This window comes from Myotis myotis, unplaced genomic scaffold, assembly GCF_014108235.1.
Source record: "Myotis myotis isolate mMyoMyo1 unplaced genomic scaffold, mMyoMyo1.p scaffold_m19_p_18, whole genome shotgun sequence".
In the NCBI taxonomy this organism is placed as follows: domain Eukaryota; kingdom Metazoa; phylum Chordata; class Mammalia; order Chiroptera; family Vespertilionidae; genus Myotis; species Myotis myotis.
Genome location: NW_023416322.1, coordinates 18,682,856 through 18,703,550, shown reverse-complemented (window position 1 = coordinate 18,703,550; position 20,695 = coordinate 18,682,856). Strand labels below are relative to the sequence as shown.

General features: G+C 38.4%; 1 protein-coding gene across 7 annotated transcripts in view; it reads left to right on the top strand.

The window, feature by feature from the left end:
* SMG7 (SMG7 nonsense mediated mRNA decay factor) overlaps positions 1–20,695 on the top strand; it is a 56,006-nt gene that overhangs the window by 2,523 nt on the left and 32,788 nt on the right. For 4 of the 7 annotated variants that reach the window (XM_036343605.1, XM_036343601.1, XM_036343604.1 and 1 more), the window contains exon 1: positions 14,100–14,224. The exons of 2 other annotated variants lie outside the window; for them this stretch is intronic. In XM_036343605.1, the coding sequence (XP_036199498.1) occupies positions 14,115–14,224 (110 nt within the window). In that variant the 5' untranslated portion in view covers positions 14,100–14,114. Of the gene's footprint in view, positions 1–14,090; positions 14,225–20,695 lie in introns of those variants that run through there. One more of the 7 variants, XM_036343599.1, reaches the window with a different exon arrangement.

Genomic DNA, 20,695 nt, shown 5'->3' with positions numbered 1-20,695 from the left:
ATGTATTAGAAAGATGAACCTTTCTAGTGTAATAGGCAGTTAAGGCCAGAAATAAGGTGGTGGAAGTGGGACTAGAAAGGTATGATAAAAAGCAGATCGGCCCTGACTGGTTCGGCTCAGTGGATGGAGCTTGAGTCCCGGGTTTGATTCCAGTCAGGGGCATGTACCTTGGTTGCGGGCACATCCCCAGTAGGGGGCGTGCAGGAGGCAGCTGATCGATGTTTCTCTCTCATCGATGTTTCTAGCTCTCTATCCTTCTCCCTTCCTCTCTGTAAAAAATCAATAAAATATATTAAGAAAAAAAAAAGCAGATCGGGAGAGTAGGAATATTAATGGGAAGATCAATTGGCTTTGAGGGGCTTCTGTGTTAATATATATCTTATATCTTATATTTTGTAACTCATCATGGTCCAGAAGACTTATCCTTAAGATGTGAAATCAGTGGTCGGCAGCTGGAGATGAATTGAGTTCTTAGAAGAAGGGAGAAAGAATAAGAGTGAACGCAGTGTTTGAATAACCTTTATTTTCCAGCTAAAGTTGAACAGGTAAAATGGAGCTGGCATAAGACCTGGAGTCCCTTAGAGCAGCAGTCGCCAACCGGTGGTCTGAGAGGTCTGAAAGGTTGGCCACCGCTGCCTTAGAGGTTCCTGGGAGCCAATCTTTTCTCAATCTTGCACATCTGTCCTACGTAAATAAAGCAAGTCTTAGGGCTAATAGTAGTCTGGGGCAAGCCTTTCTAATAAAGAAAGGCTTCCACCAGCCCAAATGTTCCCTCTCCCTTTAAGGTAATCATTCTGTTAAAAGTTTGGTGTGGGGAGACTAGAGAATGTCTTCAGGGAAGCATTATGTTCACTTTTCTTTGATGAAAAAGGAATCGTTGGTTTTTATAGACAACTTAGAGAGGATGCTGAGTAGTGCCGAATGAGTATAGTTGAGGGTATAGCATTTATTCATTGTGACCTTGACTTTAGGTCTTGTCTACCTTTGTCAGTATAAGACCATGACTGGGCAACTTTTAAACTGCATAGCTACTGATCTTCCCCATGTAGATGAAAATTAGTTTTGTCTCAGCTGGATTAATTTTTAGAGCAAGTGAGCTCGGTGTCTCACATTGAAATGGTGGGGTGGTGGCAAACCAGGAGCAAGATGGTAGTTTCAAAAGCGTAAGAAATGAGGATATGAGGTAAGAAGCAGCAGTAAGACAAGGAAAGAAAAGGGATTCAACATCAAGTGGACCGAATTAGTCTTGAGTTGGTAGAAATAGAGCAGATTTGAAAGATAGGAATAACTGTTTTCTGTATGGGAAAGGAGTTGGTGATCTGGGCAAGAAAATATGAAACTTTTTTTTGTTAGAAGGAATGTGTCATTTAAAAAAAAAAATAGCGACTGACAAGACTCCTATCCAAATGAATAAGCTGAGAGTACTTTCCTACACTTTATAAAATAAGACATGGTCTTAAATATAGGGGTTCTAGACTGTAATTGGAAATTTATTACCCAATTTGAAAAAAAAATAGTATTTTTTCTTGATTTATGACAAAATGGAAAGATTTTTAAAGTCTAACACCTGTTGAGTAAAAGAAAAGGGTGTATTGAATATAGTTGATATGATAAGGGTGGGAGGAGGGTGAGAATAGGCCATAGATAAGATAGGTGAGGTATAACATCTTGCTTCAATAGAATAGCATTTGCAGTAATAGAAATATAGAAATTAACATGTCAGATTTGGAAAAGCGGAGGGTTGGGGGGGTACTACTGATGTACCAGACAGGGAAGACATCATCGAAGTTGTTTTGGGAGGTGAGAAAGTAGGACAGTCATAGCCATAGGGAACACCGGTCACATAGGACAAATCTTGTCAGAAAAGGCGGCACAGGTACCACTGCGTGACATCTGCTATCTTTGCAGGAGCCAACTGTTCATACTCTGTACCCCTCTAACTTTCTTCCTCTCCTTCACTGTGCTCTTCTTTTTGTCTTTAATTTGTTCCTGTGCTGTATGTTTTTCAGTGAGATCTACTTGAAGTTGATCCCTGGTGTTAGTCCCCTTAACACAGTGGTTCTCAACCTTGGCTGCACATTAGAGTCACCTGGGAATCTTTTTAAAATCCTGATTTCTGGGCCCCATCCTCTGGAAATTCTGTTTCTTTGTTACTAAAGTTGTGGCCCCACCCCATAACAAAGAAACAGAATTTCCGGAGGATGAGGCCCAGAAATCAGGATTTAAAAAAGATTCCCAGGTGATTCTAATGTGCAGCCAAGGTTGAGAACCACTGCCTTAACAGGAAAGGTCTACAAATTATCTGTTGTATTATTGTCATTTTTTTATGATACTTTAGTGAAGAGGCTGCATTCCAGTGGCACTTTCTTTATCAAAAACTTTGTTTCTTCCTCTAACCAGAGGTAGAAATAATAAAACAGCAACAAGGTTGATGTTTAAATACTAATTAAAATATTCAGTATGTTGTAAGAGAAAATATATCACTGTAAATCTTGGAACAGAAGGAGATGAAGGGAAGGGTTGAGGCTGGATAAAGCAGAACATTAACCTAGCCTGGGGAGAAGAACAGGGATGTTAGTATATATATTCCTCCATTTGGCCTGGGTATTCACCATCTCTGAAAACCAAGAAATCCTATAGCACATACTGATAATTCATGTGGTGAAGAAGTCTTACCCCTGACCCATTCACTACCACCTCGCATCATGTACAGGATTTTAGCTTTGGTCCCAGAAAATCAGCCCAACATGGCTGGTTTATCAAACATGGTAAAATTGTTTGAAGAAGAAAAAAAAACCTCTCTTGAGGCTTATAAGTCTATTTTTGTTATGATGGTATTAATAGAATTTTACCTGCTTGAATATTGACGGGCTAAATTATTTTGGCAGTTAATTTCTGCTTCCCTTGTGGTTTCAGTTGGACTCAAAATGTATACTTCCTGTCCTAGTGTATGTTTCACTCCTATCCTTCAGCTGTTACAGTTTACCTTCATGGTAGATGAAGCAATTGCTGAGTTTTTGTTTTGTTTTTTAAGATATATAGTGAGCTCTGGATACATTATTGTAGTAAGTTTTTTTTTTGTTTTTTTTTTTATTATTAGTTAAGGTATTACAAATGTGTCCTCATCCCCCCCATTAACCCCCAACCTCCCCCCCACACACAAACTCATGCTCCCATCCCCCTGTTGTCCATGTCCATTGGTTTGGCTTATATACATGTATACAAGTCCTTCGGTTGATCTCTTCCCCTTACCCCCTCCCTCCCCTACTTTCCTTCTGGGGATTGATAGCCTGATTGCTGTTTCTCAGTCTTTGGGTCTGTCCCTTTTCATCAGTCTATGTTGTTCTCTATAATCCACAAATGAGTGAGATCATGTGGTATTTATCTTTCTCTGACTGGCTTATTTCACTTAGCATAATGCTCTCCAGTTCCATCCATGCTATTGCAAAAGGCAAGAGTTCCCTTTTTTTTACCGCAGCGTAGTATTCCATTGTGTATATGTACCACAGTTTTCTAATCCACTCATCTGCTGATGGGCACTTAGGCTGTTTCCAAATCTTAGCTATGGTGAATTGTGCTGCTATGAACATAGGGGTGCATATATCCTTTCTGATTGGCGTTTCTGGTTTCTTGGGATATATTCCTAGTAGTGGGATCACTGGGTCAAATGGGAGTTCCATTTTTAGTCTTCTGAGGTAGCTCCATACTGTTCTCCACAGTGGCTGCACCAGTCTGCATTCCCACCAGCAGTGCAGAAGGGTTCCTTTTTCTCCACATCCTCTCCAACACTTGTTGTTTGTTGATTTGTTGATGATAGCCATTCTGACAGGTGTAAGATGATAACGCATTGTCGTTTTGATTTGCATCTCTCGTATAATTAGTGACTTTGAGCAGGTTTTCATATGTCTTTCGGCCTTCTGTATGTCCTCTTTCGAAAAGTGTCTATCTAGGTCCGTTGCCCATTTTTTTATTGGATTGTTTATCTTCCTTTTGTTAAGTTTCATGAGATCCCTGTAAATGTTGGAAATTAAACCCTTATTGGTGGTATCATTGGCAAATATGTTCTCCCATGTAGTGGGTCTTCTTGTTGTTTTGTTGATGGTTTCCTTTGCTGTGCAAAAGCTTTTTATTTTGATGTAGTCCCATTTGTTTATTTTCTCTTTAGTTTCCATTGCCCTAGGAGCATTATCAGAGAAGAAATTTCTTCGGCATATGTTTGCGATTTCGCTGCCTGTGGATTCCTCTAGTATTTTTATGGTTTCCCGTCTTACGTTTAAGTCTTTTATCCATTTTGAGTTTATTTTTGTGTATCGTGTGATTTGATGATCTAGTTTCATCCTTTTGCATGTATCTGTCCAATTTTCCCAACACCATTTATTGAAAAGACTGTCTTGACTCCATTGTATGCTCTTGCCTCCTTTGTCGAATATTAATTGGGCATAGTGGTTTGGGTTGATTTCTGGGGTCTCTATTCTATTCCATTGGTCTATATGTCTAGTAAGTTTTTTTTTAATGGCAGTTTTTTTTTTAATATACTTTATTGATTTTTTACAGAGAGGAAGGGAGAAGGATAGAGAGTTAGAAACATCAATGAGAGAGAAACATCGATCAGCTGCCTCCTGCACACCCCCTACTGGGGATGTGCCTGCAACCAAGGTACATGCCCTTGGATCGGAATGAACCTGAGACCCTTGAGTCCGCAGGCTGACACTCTATCCACTGAGCCAAACTGGTTAGGGCTGTAGTAAGTTTTTTATGAGGCATTTTTGCGATGGAGAGTGGTTGAAACTTTAAAAGGACTAGTTTGTTTTATAGTGGAGAAATATTATAAGCAGCCTCCAACTACAGCTCTAAACCTGGTTAGCCTTTATATTTTTTATTATTATTATTTTACTAGAGGCCCAGTGCACAAAATTTGTGCACAGGTAGGGTCCCTAGCTGCTGCCGGCTGAGGCCTCCCTTTGCACCTGCCTTGGCCTGACGCCGCCTGCTCACTTGCTCCACCATCCTGCCACGGTCTCACTCTTGTCAGGACCCATTGGGGCTGGCAGTGCATCCACTGCCAGCGCTGCATTGCCAATGCCTGCCATGTTCCGCACCGCCCCCTGGTGGTCAGCGCATGTCTAACTCCCTGTCAGGCGAACTCCCGCTCTTGGGGACAATTTGCATATTAGCCTTTTATTATATAGGATTGATTTCAGAGAGGAAGGGAGAGGGAGAGAGAGAGAGAAACATCAATGATGAGAGAGAATCATTGATCTGCTGCCTCCTGCACGCCCCCCACTGGGGATTGAGCCTGCAACCCAGGCATGTGCCCTTGACTGGAATCGAACCTGGGACCCTTAAGTCCGCAGGCTGATGCTCTATCCACTGAGCCAAACCAGTTAGGGCCATTTATTTTTTTAATTGGTTGCATGAATGAGTACCTGAAAGTTTAGGTGGGTTAGTTTAACTGATTGCTCATGTTTAGAGCATAAATTATTAAGGAGATGTCTTTCAAATAATAGATTGCTCTGTATGTGGGTATTTTGATAAATGGTCATCAGATTGCCATTTAAGATTTTAATCAATCTATATTTTAATTAAGTTCAGTTGTGTGGATAGACTTATCAGTGGTCCAGGAGATTGTTTAACTAAGAAGGGTTAATCAGCAATTATAGAAAAACACAGGGATGGAGTTTTGGCAAACATGTCGCATAGTAAGTGAGAACTTGTAACCAACTCCTGTAGAGGAGGAAAGTTAGAGGGGAGGAGGAAAGTGGAGCTGTGTAGGAAGGTTGTTTTCTCTGAATCTCCCTTAGACCCAATTTTTGCTCAGTGGGAAGAGTAGGTAACTACTAATTGTTTAAGAAAATTTTAGGAGTCTCAGGTAGACCACATAGCAGTTTTGTTCAAAGTCTTTTTTCTTCTTCTTCGCTTCATTTACAAGGGTTTCTTAACCTTGACACATACCGGCATTTTGGACCAATTCTTTGTTGTGGGGAGCAGTGCTGTGTGTTGTATGATTTTAGCAGCATCCCTGGCATCTACCCTCTAGATGCCAGTATCATTCTCATCTATTTGTGACAACCCAAAATGTTTCTACACATTGCCCAATGTTCCCTGTGGGTGCAGATTCATTTCCAGTTGAGAACCACTGATTTAGGAAGATATATATGCACAGCATAGATTTATTATTTTTTTCCACCTCCTTTAAGCCACAGATTACTTCTTAGGCTTCTCTTTACAGTTTTCTCTTAGGTAGTAATAGGCTAGTTACCATGTTTAGATTTTACCCATAAAAAGTTGTACATGTTTAAGTGTATTTTTTAATCTCTGTTTTATTTTATGTGAAATCATTGAATACTTACTATGTGGGAAGCACAATTTTAGGGGTTTCGCCTTTGGAAAACTCAGAGATACCAGAGAAAGACATTTAAGTCACTAAGAGCAGATGAACTGGTAAGTGCTATGTTAGAGGAACAGAAGCACTGTGTAAGTATAGGGAAGAACTTCCAATAGAGGTAGAGGTGGGTGAGGAAGTGAGGTATCTTGGAGGAGGTGAGATTTGATCTGGATTTTGAAAGATGGATGGACTTTTAAAAGTAGATATTGGGCAAATTGATATTTTATGCAGGAGGAACATCTCATGGTTCCTTTATTCCAAATACATTTTAAAAAAATTCATTCACTCCCATGTAATACATTCTGACCAGGCCTTTCTAAGTTTTTCTTAGAAAAGATAGGTTATGGACAGAGTAGATATGTGGAAGTGGGAGTTCTGAAGACTATGGGTGTCGAAAGGGGAAAGTGGTTCGATTAGAGTCTACAGAATCTCCTCATTGTCTTCTGAACCTCTTTAGCCATTCCTCTGTAATATCACTTCCCGGGCCATTTCCCTTGTAGGGTACCATCCTCCTCTAGCTTACTTCAGCTTCACTTTCTCTGAAGACTTCTTGTGTACACCAGTGATTTCTGTATTCTTGAACTTTGTGGCATTTTCTGTCTCTTCGTTATTTGGTACTTAAAATTTCCAAGTTTGTAATGATCTCTTTTTTTAAATATGTGAATTATCTCTACAGCTAGACTGAGTGTGGTAGAGACCATGTCTCAGCATTTTTTAAATATACAATGTACATAATGGTATTGAATGAAGTTTTTATGCTTTTGTTTTTGTAAAACACGGAATACTTAGAGATACTAGTGCTAGGCTCTGAGAATATAAAAACAAATAAACAGATTTTTATTCCTGGGGGAAATGGATGTTGCACATGTATTTCAAATTCAATATAATGAGGCAACTACTATGTTAAATGTTTTCATTTTATTTCATTTAAGAGATGCTGTTACTTTACTGAGGGAAGTGGAACTTCCGTCTGGGGAGTGCAGAGAAAGCTTCTGGAGTTGAACCCCTAGCTCAGTCTTAAAGGATGAGTAGGATTAGCTAGATGAAGACTGAAGGGAAGACTATAGTAGGCAGGGGAACAAAATGAGTTAAATGCTTGGAGCAGTGCATTTAAAAAACTCTAAAAGGTTTGGTATTAGGAATGATAGTTCTCTTGATGTAAACATCATGATTAGATCAGACTGGCAGTCATGTTATGTCATAAATTAAAGAGATTTTGATTAGTCACTCTCTCATCCTGTGTTTCCTTTGGGAGTCTAAGGTTCTTTCTACAAACCTGGTCATTAATCTTATGGGAGCAATTTATGTTTGAATGGCTGATGTTGATTGTACATGTTCCTATTGGAATAGGGAGGCACAAAAGAAAGATATGTATGTAATGCCTGTAGTACTTCCTTTGAAGCATATAAAGATTTAAATTTCCTTACCTTTGAAAGTAGCTTCATCTTTGGCAAAACTTAGTTATTTGGAACATTATTAAATTATTATGTAGGAGATGAGAATTTTAGTAAATATATGTAATTCTCAAAATATCTTTGAATTCATAGGACTTTATACAATCCTCACCAGTTGAGATCAGACATGGAATGGAGGTAGAGGTGAGATAAGGGGGGAAAGACGTTAAGTCTTTTTGGATTTAACTTTTCAAGTCTCATAAAAAATTTTCAGACCCTTTTTGATGATTAACATTTTCACAGTTCTTGATGGCATTTTTTTTCTTCTGTAGTGTCGATTTTAAGTGAAATGCGTGATTCTAAAATCTATATTTAAAAAACTGCTGTATTGGTGCGTTAATATCCTGTTTTCTGAAAACTCCATTGGTTCACTAACCACATAAGTTGAATCTTCTCTTCCCCACTCCCCCCATGGCTTAGTATTTTACTACTGTATTAGTTAGGCTAATTATTACAATGTGTTTTACTAATAATGCCTTTTAGAAAGGTCATCAATTATTTATGTAGTTTGTTTTTTTTTGTTTGTTTGTTTTTTTTTGTTTGTTTGTTGTTGTTTTTTTAAATATATTTTATTGAGTTTTTACAGAGAGGAAAGGAGAGAGATAGAGAGTCAGAAACATCGATGAGAGAGAAACATCGACCAGCTGCCTCCTGCACACTCCCCACTGGGGATGTGCCCGCAACCCAGGTACATGCCCTTGACCGGAATCGAACCTGGGACCTTTCAGTCTGCAGGCCGACGCTCTATCCACTGAGCCAAACCGGTTTCGGCTATGTAGTTTGTTTTTAATCAGGTGCCAACCTAACCAAATTTTCTTTGAGATACTATGAAGTGATGAGATATCTGTAATAAGATAATTAGAGTAAAGTGATGCTGTCAAGTAGTGTAATATATGTAATTTAGATGGTTTCCTAGCAAAGCAGCATGTTTTAGTGAATTGATTGAGCAAGGCCTTTGAGTTAAGATTGGCCTAATTTGTAATTAGGTTGTTCCAAGTTCAGATTCCAGCACTGTATAGCAGTGTGACCTTGAACCCCTGCTCTGTATGTTCCTATCTATAAACTGACAATGATAGAATTATTGGGAAAATTACTTGAGAAGATGCATATATAAAACTCAACATAGTTCCACGTTGGTAAAGAGCCTAATTTATGCGTTGTATTCATTTTCTGCATTTCTACATGTATCAGTATTTAACTTATGAACTTGTTAATGTATCCTTTAAATTGGGTGGGAGTAGTTGTGTCTTAAATAGTTATAGGGTGGTGGAAGGGTCTTTACTGTGAAGTGATCTACTTTATTCTTCAAGGGTACCATTTTACATTTTACTAGTACTTTATACTTTTCACACATTTTAATATAATTTTCTTCTTAGCTCTCCTGTACAGTAACCTTATGTTACTGGATTGGCATTTTGTAGAGAAGGAAAATGATACTCAAGGTACCTAATTAGTGGCAGAGTTGGGATTGGCTTTTATTTTATTTTTCATGGACACTGTACATGTCCTGCTGGAAGGATTGGCTTTAATCTGCTCCCTTTTTGACCACTGCACACATTTGGGCAGTGCTCTTAAAAATGAACTTTCCATTTTGTTATCTGTGTTTGCCATTGGCACTGTCAAGTAGTATAATTTATGTAATTTATATGGCTCACAATTAGTGGTTTCAAATTCATGTATTAAAAAGCATATTTCTTGCCAAAGCCGGTTTGGCTCAGTGGATAGAGCGTCGGCCTGCGGACTGAAGGGTCCCAGGTTCGATTCCGGTCAAGGGCGTGTACCTGGGTTGCGGGCACATCCCCAGTGGGAGATGTGCAGGAGGCAGCTGATCGATGTTTCTCTCTCATTGATGTTTCTAACTCTCTATCTCTCTCCCTTCCTCTCTGTAAAAAATCAATAAAATATATTAAAAAAGAAAGCATATTTCTTAAAAGTTTTTAAAATTTCAAGTGCTGACATAGAACTGGTTCATTATTATGAAAATGCTATAATGAACATTCTTGTACACACATATCCTTATGTACACTTGAGTGACAGGGTGTGTACATTTAAAAATACTTCGGTTAAGTGTGGTAGGCAGAATAATGTGCTTCCCATACCCCCAAAAGATGTCTACATTTTGATCCCCAGACTCTAATAATCTATTATGTTACATGGCAAGGGGGAATTAAGGTTGCTAATCAGCTGAGTATAAAATAAAGAGGTTATCATGGATTATTTGGTAGGCCCACTGTAATCACAAGTATCCTTTAAGTGTGGAAAAGGGAGGCAGAAGGGGGTCACAAGCCAAGGAATACACACACCCTCGAGAACCAGACAGGTAAAAACTGGAATTCTTCCCTAGAGCCTCCTGAAAGCAACATAGTCATGGTGACACCTTGATTTGACCTCACTGGGACCCATTTAGGCTTTTGACTTTCAGACCTGTAAGATAATAAATTTGTGTTGTTTTATGCCACTGAATTTGTGGTAATCAGTTACATCAACAGTAGAGAACTAATACATGGTAGATGTTGCAGAAAATTCATACTGTTTATTCTGGCCTTAGCACTATTTAAAAAGTACCTGTATCCTTATATCCTCACTAGTACTAAAGGTTTCTTGCATCTCACTTTTTTTTAATTTATTTTTTGAGGCAGATTCAATGATGTTTTTATTTGTCTAGCATTTCTCAGAATGCTTTCTACTGGGAAATTCATAGATGTTAGGATTCTCAATATTGTCATGGCAAAAGAAATTTAAGAATCCTGGGTTAAACTGGATTCTTACCTAGGGCTTCTCATAGTTTATAACATGCTAATGTGATTATGAAACTTTCAAGAGGGAAAGTTTATTGTTTTCTGAACGTTATGTCACATCTCACAAAACTGATATTTTTGGGACACTTCTTTGAAAATGTGGCTCTCCTTTTTTTTTGGTTCTTTTATCTCTTGATCTTTCTCTATAATACAGTGACCTTCACATATGCCCATATCATATCTTAGACCATGTCATTCTTCAGAATTCTTCTACCTCTAAAACCTTACATGCAACCATTCCATTTTGACTACAACCTCATCCCCATTAGTCCAACTGCTTCTATTTAAGTCTTCTAGTATACTGGAATCAGAGGGAGAAAGACCACACTAGTGAGTTGAAAGAGGTGATTAATTAGGAGGTTCCAGTGAGAAATGATGGGGGCCAGACTGAGTGACTAACATACATGTTCATCTTCATACAAGAACCCCGTTGAAGTAAGTGCTTTTCTTGGTTAGACATGAGTTACTTTCTTTGGCTTTAGACCCAAATGTGGACACAGTTTCTTTAGGTTATTCACTTCGGGTTCACAGATTCCCAAGTAAGGTAAGATGGAAAGAAGAGAATAATTTGGAATCTGAGAATTATGGCCATGTACTGTAAAGTGAGTTTAAAAATGATATAATGCAATACCAAGTTAATAAAATAACCTTCCAGCTTTCTGCTTTCCTGTTACCTTCACTGTTTCTTCATACCTGTAATAACAATTAGTCTTTCCTCTCCACTGTTTTTGGCAGCTGGTATGAAGCTAGCTACAAGGGATAGCAGCACTTAGAAATGTGTCACCATGAGTAATTCTCTCTCATTTTATTTTATTTTTTATTTTTATTTTTTTTAAATATATATATTTTATTGATTTTTTTTACAGAGAGGAAGGGAGAGGGATAGAGAGTTAGAAACATCAATGAGAGAGAAACATCGATCAGCTGCCTCTTGCACACCCTCTACTGGGGATGTGCCCGCAACCAAGGTACATGCCCCTGACCGGAATCGAACCTGGGACCCTTCAGTCTGTAGGCCGACGCTCTATCCACTGAGCCAAACTGGTCAGGACCCATTTTAAATGCTAACAGGGAATTGCTTTCTTTTGTGTGAGGATTTAATTGTTTGTGTGTTGCATTTGGGGGATGTGTGCAGTATATCCTGATTTTGTAGCCCTACAGGTATAACCGTTAATATAAATCTTTGTGAAACTTTGAAAGGGAATCATGAGTTAATATCCTTTATTTTAAATTGTTTGCTATGTTATTTTATGATTTTGTAAAAAATATTTTTAGGAATCATTTTGACCTGCTTGTTGTCGAAAGCAGCGGTCACCAACCTTTCGGATCTCACGGACCACTGGTGGTCCTCGGACCACAGGTTGGTGACCGCTGATCCAAAGGTTTCCTTAAACCAGTGGTCGCCAACCTTTTGGACTTCACGGACCACCAGTGGTCCACGGACCACCGGTTGGTGACCGCTGGTCTAAAGGGCTTCTTAATGTTAATGCTCTAGACCTCTGCCTTATGGGTCCTGGATTAGCTTCCAATCACCTGTAATCTATTACCTGTAAGGCATTTAGATATTTATTTTTAATGTGTTAAATAACTGGATTATATTATCTTATTTATTTTTGGGAGATACAGTGGTTGCAAAGAATGCTTTTTAAAAAAGTATTGAATCTAGTAGGGTTGAAAACCATTATTCTGGCATACTTCATCTAATGTTAAATTTTAGTTGAAGAGAAATAGTCTTCTAGTTGTTGATAGCTTAATCTAACTCACGTAGGTTGTTGGACTTACACATGTTCTGTTTGAGGTTTCAAGTTTTGTATTTCTGTAGGATTATATAATATACTGTATATACTAGGTAGATCCCAATGTGAAGAAAACAAAATCTGATTAAGAGAACCAAGTAAATGATCATGGACTTCTTTAATTATAGACTGTGTGAAATGGTAGGTTTTCTGAACTTAAAAAGAAATATGTTGCCTAGCCAGTGTGGCTCAGTGTTTGAGCGTTGACCCATGCACCAAGAGGTCACAGGTTTGATTCCCAGTTAGGGCATATGCCTTGGTTGCCAGCTAGATCCCCAGGAGGGAGGGTGCAGGAGGCAGCCCATTGATATTGATGTTTCCCTCTCGTTGATGTTTTTATCTCTCTCCTTCTCTCTTCCTCTCTAAAATCAATAAAATCATATTAAAAAAAAAAAATAAAGACGTATTCCTAGTTATTGGATGAAAAATCTTTTAAACTTTTTCTGGAAGGCCTTTGAAACTATTGCCAGTTTGAGAAACCTTGAATTTTTAGGGTCTTAGCCTTTAGATGCTGTCTAGTCCAAATTAATATAAGCTTGAGCAACTTGTAGTCTGGTAGGTGCTATTAGGCACTGAATATACAAGGTTGAATGGGACAGTCTCTAGAGGAGGAAATGTGTAAACAAGTAACTTCATTATAGTGCATACAGTAATACAAGTGGGCATTAAGAGGCACTGGGAGTGCTTGGCTAAGCCAAGGCCCCTTACTGAAGTTGCTGAATCTTAAAGTATAAGAAGGGGTTAACCTGACAGGAAGGGAAATGGGCAGATTGAGTGAAAAAGCATGAATAAGCAAGGAACTAAAAAACTAATTTAGTTTTATTGGGTCATAAAGTATAAAGTGGGGAGTTGTGGGACCTTACATACTCTGTTAAAGAGCTTGGGTTTTGTCATAAGTTATTTTCTGTCAGTCTTTTTCACCAAAGTACAACTGAAGTCACAGGCAATCTGATACATACTTCCGAAGTGTGGAGATAAAATCCACATAAACCTCTTGTATGCTTGAAATTTCTCTTAAGACTAGTGTTTATTGTTTTAAAAGTATGAATAACTTTGTCTTTTATTCTATAATTGATTATTAGTGTATCTAGCTCATAGAAATTACCAAATCATTGTTCAGTAAATGAAAATTTAAAAATCTGCCATTACCAGCTGATCTTAGGATTTAAGCATTATTCATACCTCCTGTAATTGCTTTACATGTTGTTGTGGTGGGTTGTTTTTTTTTTTTAAGTAATTAAACCTGTGGTTTACTTGCTTTACATGTTTTTCCTTCAGTAAGCAGTCCTGCTTGGACCAACCATCTGCTCCTGTGTTCCACAGGGCACTCTCACCTTGGTACTACAAGAACCCTGCTGGGTAACTGGTATCTGTTCTGTAGAGATCACTCTGCTTTAGACACAGAGGGAGATTTTTTTTTAAATCTAAAATAAAAAAAAATCTAGGATCACATTTTTATCTAAAACCAAAATGCTAGAAATACACAGAACAATTTGAAAATGTGTTTTTTAAGAAACTAAATTTAAAAAGGAAAAAAGCTTTGCTATTCTTTACCTTTGACATGAAATCATTTCAAATAAAGAGAAAATAATTTAATTTTCATCATGTAGTTCTCTATTATGGGTTAACTCATATTTTCCTCCTCTCCTCTATCTAGAATGTCTTAAAACCATTCTACCTTATGAGAAATTGGATGCTCTTGCAGATAGTGGGAGGAAACGTTTCATTTAAGTCCCAGATGAGGACTGGAAACTTGAAATCAGAGGAGCATCTGAAATCAAGTAATATTAGGTAGGCTAAAAATTACAAGGGTTTTTACATGTTTGTGTTCCTTTTAGAGATGGGTGTATTTTAAAGTACTCTTATTCTAAAGTACTATTCTATGAACACTAATAGAAGAATTAGAGACTTTCTGAAGCATTTGGTATTAGCCAAGATGGGAGTGGGAAGTGCTAAAGACATATTTTTTTTACTTATGTGATTTCATTAAGAACTTTGGCGCATGTTTACTTTCTCATGAGCATTTGTATCTTATACTCCAAGGAAGTTTTCAAAACATTTACTAAATTAAATTTAAGAAATCTGTGTGTTTATGTATGTCTGAATATTTATGATAAGCTTAAGGACATGTGCTTCGTCTTGTAGATTATCCTTCCTACATTTTGGGTTACATGTGTAGCAGTTCATTTGAGTGTAGGGAGCATCAGCTCGTGGTTCTGTTTGTCAGCATGGATGCAGTCAGTGTGCAGATAGAGAAGCCCTCTCTAACCACACGGTGAGTAGTAACTTGTCCCAGTAGCTTGTACCAGTGATAATGACAGAATATGTGAAGGTGCTTGATTTCAGAGGTGTGGCTTTTAAGTGAGAATTGATAGTTGCCCCTAGAAGTTGATACCATGACAGCGACACATGTAGGACATTTCTCCACCCCATACTCCCAAATTCTCCTAGCATATTTCTGTCTAACCTTACCTTCCTCTAATTCATCCTGCCTCTTTTTCAAAGCCTGTTCTCGCTTCTAGCCTTATTAAGGACATTCTCGCCCTAACCGGTTTGGCTCAGTGGATGGATCATTGGCCTGCGGACTCAAGGGTCCCAGGTTCGATTCCAGTCAGGGGCATGTACCTTGGTTGCGAGCACATCCCGAGTGGGGGGTGTGCAGGAGGCGGCTGATTGATGTTTCTCTCTCATCGATGTTTCTAACTCTATCCCTCTCCCTTCCTCTCTGTAAAAAATCAATAAAATATATTTTTTTTTTAAAAAAGGACATTCTCATGTCCTTTATCTCTTCCAGAACCATGCTCTATCAATTTTGTTCTCATTTTCTTATATCTTCAACCTTTCCTTAAACTTAGTACTGGTTTAAGTCAACTTAAGAATTGACTTAAACTTCTCCCTCCCATTTGTTCCTCAACCCCCTTCAGTTTGATGTTTTTTCTGGCAAAGCTATTGTTGGACCCGTATTTCACTGAATCCAACACTTTCCAGTCCTTATAGTACTTTTCCACTGCTTTTATTTTGTTGACTTCTTTTTATCTTATTTTCCACACACCACTCTTCTCTTGCCCTCATATATGTATTTGACAGTTTCTTCTTGTTCTTCATGGGCTCTTTCTTTCATCTGCCCCTTAACAATGAAGATAGGGAGCTAGCTCCATCCCTTTGCCTTTCTGGGCTATTAACATTTACTCTCATGGTTTTATTTACCATCAATGTGCTGATCACCCCAGTGCTGTATCTCTAGTCTTGCCGTCGTCTTCCCTGTATTTGACATTCTAAGTGCCTGCTTACACAGCTCCACCTTTTCCACATTTTAGAAACAGTCTAAAATCATTCCCAGATTCATACCACCAGCTCTCCAATCTAGGAATGATTTTAGACTGTTTCTTCTGCTGATTTTACTTCTAGATATATTTTTATTTTGAAGTTTTTCCATACATCTGTAGTCTTCCTTCTAGTCTTACCCTTTGAAAATCTATCTTCCATGTATCCTGTTGGAAACTTTTAAAAATGCAATTCTGATAATGCTATGCCCCTGCCTAAAACCTAGTACTGGTTTCCTATTAAGTGGTTCCCAACCTTTTTTTCGCCATGCCCCACCTAAGCATCTCTAAAGTCCTGATGCCTCTCCCCCCCTCTCCCTCTGTGACATATAATTCTTATTATTCAAAAAGTGAACTCCTATTCATGTGGAGGAAGCCTAAAAGGCCATTAACTTGGTCTAAACAAGCTTCCAAATACACAAAACATGGCATCCATGAAAGAGTAAAATAAAAGAGCGGAAGGACAGTTGAAGAACTACGGAAAAAATCACTAAGAAATTGTCCTAGCTGGGTTGGCTCAGTGGATAGAGCGTTGGCTTGTGGACTGAAGGGTCCCAGGTTTGATTCCAGTCCAGGGCGCATGCCAGGGTTGTGGGCTTGATCTCCGGTGGGGACATGCAGGCGTCAGCCGATCGATGAATCTCTCTCATCGTTGGTGTTTTTAGCTCTCTCTCCTCTTCCTTCCTCTCTGAAATCAATGAAAAAAAAAACACAAAATACACACACACACACACACACACACACACACACACACGCCTAAGCGACTGTCCGACCATTCGACCGTTAGCTATGAACGCACTGACCACCTGGGGGCAGACGCTCAATGCACAGTCATGGAAACATGGAACAGACTGATGAATCTCAGAGGGATGAGGGGAGGGGGTAAGAGATTAACCAAAGATCTTATATGCATCTACACCGGTGGGGTCCCTCAGCCTGGCCTGCGCCCACTTGCAATCCAGAACCCCTCAGGATGTTGATCCCCCCAGGCCAGGCCAAGGGACCCCACTGGTGCATGAATCCATGCACTGGGCCTCTTGTATATATATAAAAAGAAATTGTTTAAAAAAAAATAATAATATGAAGTGACATGAAAAGATAGCAAATAAAGTTTCAAAACATATAATAGAGAACTGAAGTGCATAAATATGTCACAATATATATTTATATACTGTATATGAGGCCCCTAGAACCATAGAAATACAAACAATTCACTCTTAATAACTCATTCTTGAATTGCCGCCCCCCCCCCCAAATCAAATCGCCTCTCTGTGAGGCATGCGCCCATGTTGGGAACCACTGTATTAGCTGAAAGACAGAATCTGAGCTCCTTAATATGTCATGCAAGGCCTCACAATCTGCTGTCTGCCTTGACTCTCTAGCTCACCCCCTGTAGCCTTCTGCTTTGTGTCTACCTGCTTTACTAGCCCCCCCTCCCCCGCCCCTTTTATTGTTGTGCTACTTCCTCTGCCTGGAAGTATACTTCCTTCTCATCCTGTGAAATTTCCAGACCAGAATAGGTCCTTAATTAAACTAGTTAAATGTTTTTAAATAATATAGATTATAGATTGAATGTTGTAGAGTATTGGAGTGTCAGGAGATTAGAAAATTCATGACAAACTATAAAGTGCCATAGAGAGAAAGCAAGTTAGTATTTTTATTACCTTTTACTGAGAAAAGCTCCTTTAGGAGCAACATTTTCCCTATATGTTCTTTTCTATGAAATTCAACAGTATATCAGCAATACAATTTATATTATTAACATATATTTTTATTGATTTTTTTACAGAGAGGAAGGGAGAGGGATAGAGAGTTAGAAATATCAGTGAGAGAGAAACATTGATCAGCTGACTCCTACACACCCCCCACTAGGGATGTGCCCACAACCAAGGTACATGCCCTTGACCGGAATCGAACCTGGGACCCTTCAGTCCACAGGCCGACGCTCTATCCACTGAGCAAAACTGGCCGGGGCAGCAATACAGTTTATTTTTTCTGATTAATCCATGAGATTTGATGTCTTAGATGCAGTGGTTCTCAACCCTCCTAATGCTCCTACTCTTTAATACAGTTCCTCATGTTGTGGTGACCCCCAACCATAAAATTATTTTTGTTGCTACTTCATAACTGTAATTTTGCTACTGTTATGAATCGTAATATAAACATCTGATATGCAGGATGTATTTTCAGGGGTCGCGACCCACAGGTTGAGAACCGCTGTTAGAGATCTGTAGATTATGTATGCTGTATACCTGAGTGTATGAACATACTTGATAATGTTTGGCCTATTTTTTTAGCACAAGTAATTATGATTAGGTTATTATGCTTATGATGGTAAATTACGAATACTTATTATCTCAAATACTCCTTAGTACTGTATGGAATTAAGTAAATAAATTAACTTGAAATAAAACTATGGCTTTTATTTAAATTTTAAAAAATAGTCTAGCCTTGCCTTCCCAAACAAAAGAGGATTATTCACCTTTCTTTAGCAATTGTGAGTTTAGAGGATGTTGGCTTATATTTCTATGATCTGCTCATAGGAGAAAAGGGGGTTGAGAGTTCAGGTAGAGGAATCTTCATTGTATCTACCCCTGATTTGAAACTATCTTCTATTTTTAAACTGAGAATCTTAATATGTGTCTTAATAATATGTTGTTATCCTATGTTACCTTGCATTGTTATATAAGTGCTCTGTATAATCAAGGTATTTGTCAAAGAAGATAACCATTAATTTTAGTGTTTTTCCTTTAGTGACATTTTTAAAAATGGTTATAAAATGCTATTGAAAGCTCCAGTTCTATGAGCTATTACTAGCAAACATTCTAGATTTTTTTCTTATAATCTTGTATAAGAAAAGGGACTGTGATACAATGGTTAGGAATTCGCCTTTGGAACCAAACTGAATTCAAATGCTATCTGTATTATATACTTTCTAACTTGATGACCTTGGACATGTTATTTAACCTCTATCTCCTTGCATTTCTTGAGCTATAAAGATGGCAATAATAGTTCAGTGTGGATTAAATGATTACTTTATGTTCTAAGTGGATTACACTTAGAACAGTGTCTGGTGATAGTAAGTGCTATTCATAGCGTTAGCTATTTCAGTACCTAGTACATTAGATTGCATTAAGTGTATTTATAGATCTCGATGATCATATCTCCAAGAGTATTGTTTCACATTGTTAACACTCAACATATTTGGTTATCACTGAATGTTTCAGATTTTATTTAGTTTTTAATGTCTTTTTCTTAGTATATGTGCTTAATTTCCCGTATTGTTTACAAATTGAGACAATATATTGAGTATTTTGAAAGCTTTATCTATATATATATAAAAGCCTAATATACAAATTGTCTCCTCGGGAGTTCAACTGGGAGATCGGGAGTTCAATCGCTTGCTATGATGTGCGCTGACCACCAGGCCTACGGACCCTACCTGTGCACAAATGTCATGCACCAGGCCTCTAGTATTTTATAACTATTTAATAATGCTATTTTAAAAATTATTGAAGGCATGATGATTTTAACTCTTAGATTCTTGGTTTACTCATTTTCTTTATTGATTCCTTCAGCTTAAAGTAAGAATATAAAGGAACTCTAGTTGCCACAAATTCTACCAAGAGAAAAACATTTTAAAACTTTTACCTATTTTTATATCTATTTTTATTGATTTCAAAGAGGAAGGGAGAGGGAGAAAGAATCATTGATCAGCTGCCTCCTGCACACCCCTTCCTAGGGATCAAGCCTGCAACCCGGGCATGTGCCCTTGACCAGAATTGAACCCGGACACCTCAGTCTGCAGGCCAACCCTCTACCCATTGAGCCAAACCAGCCAGGGTGAAACTTTTACCTCTTTAAGCATTGGCTATAGGCTATTAACTGTAATATTAGTCTTTAACAATATTGGTTTTTAGCAAGAGCAGTTGGTCAATTGAGGTGTAGTACTTTTTTCTTTATAAAGTAAAATATAATCAAATAACCAATTTTGTGCTAATCTTTATGAAAGTTGGTATAAGATCACATATCTGTTGACTTGGTTTCTTGTATATTATGCACTGTAAAAAAAGAAAACTAATACTTGTGATATAAACAATTCTTAGTTTAACCTTTTTTCTCACCTGCCTAAATGGATATATTTGGTACACAGTAAAAAGGAAGAATAAGTGGATAATCCTATATGATAAAAGCCTAATATGTTAAGTGTCTGGTTGTCTGTTCAACAATCAAAGCATAATATGCTAATGATATGCTAAGGCTGCTCAACCACTCGCTATGACATGCACTTACCACCAGGGCGCAGACACTTCGACTGATAGATTAGCTTGCTGCTAGGGTCTGGCCGATCGAGACTGAACAAGAGGAACCGGACATACCCTGGAGCCCTCCCGTGGTCCTCCCGGGCTGGCCAACCTCCCGTGTCCCTCTCCTGGCCCTGATGGTGCACTGGTGGGATCCCTTGGCCTGGCCTGCGCCCTCTCACAATCTGGGACCCCTTGGGGGATGTCAGAGAGCTGATTTCGGCCTGATCCCATAGGCCAGGCAGAGGGACCCCACTGGTGCATGAATTGTGCACCGGGCCTCTAGTAGTATATAAACCTAACCTGGTTGGGCTCGATCCCCAGTGGCATGTAGGAGGCAGCCAACTAATGATTCTCATCATTGATGTTTCTCCCTCCCTTCATCCCCCCACCTTCTCTGGCATCAATTAAAATATATTTTTAAAAAAACACAACAACAAAAAACAATTCGCAAATTAATTTAATAAAAAATATGACATGGCCTGTAAACACTAACTTTCTGAACTATTATATACTTTTTTAACAGTTCTCTTTGCCACAGGATTACAATATTAACTAATAAAAAGATTTCTTTGCTCTGAGGAAGCTATTATTGATGATTCCTCGTGTAGGAAAACTATTTGGTGTGGGAACTT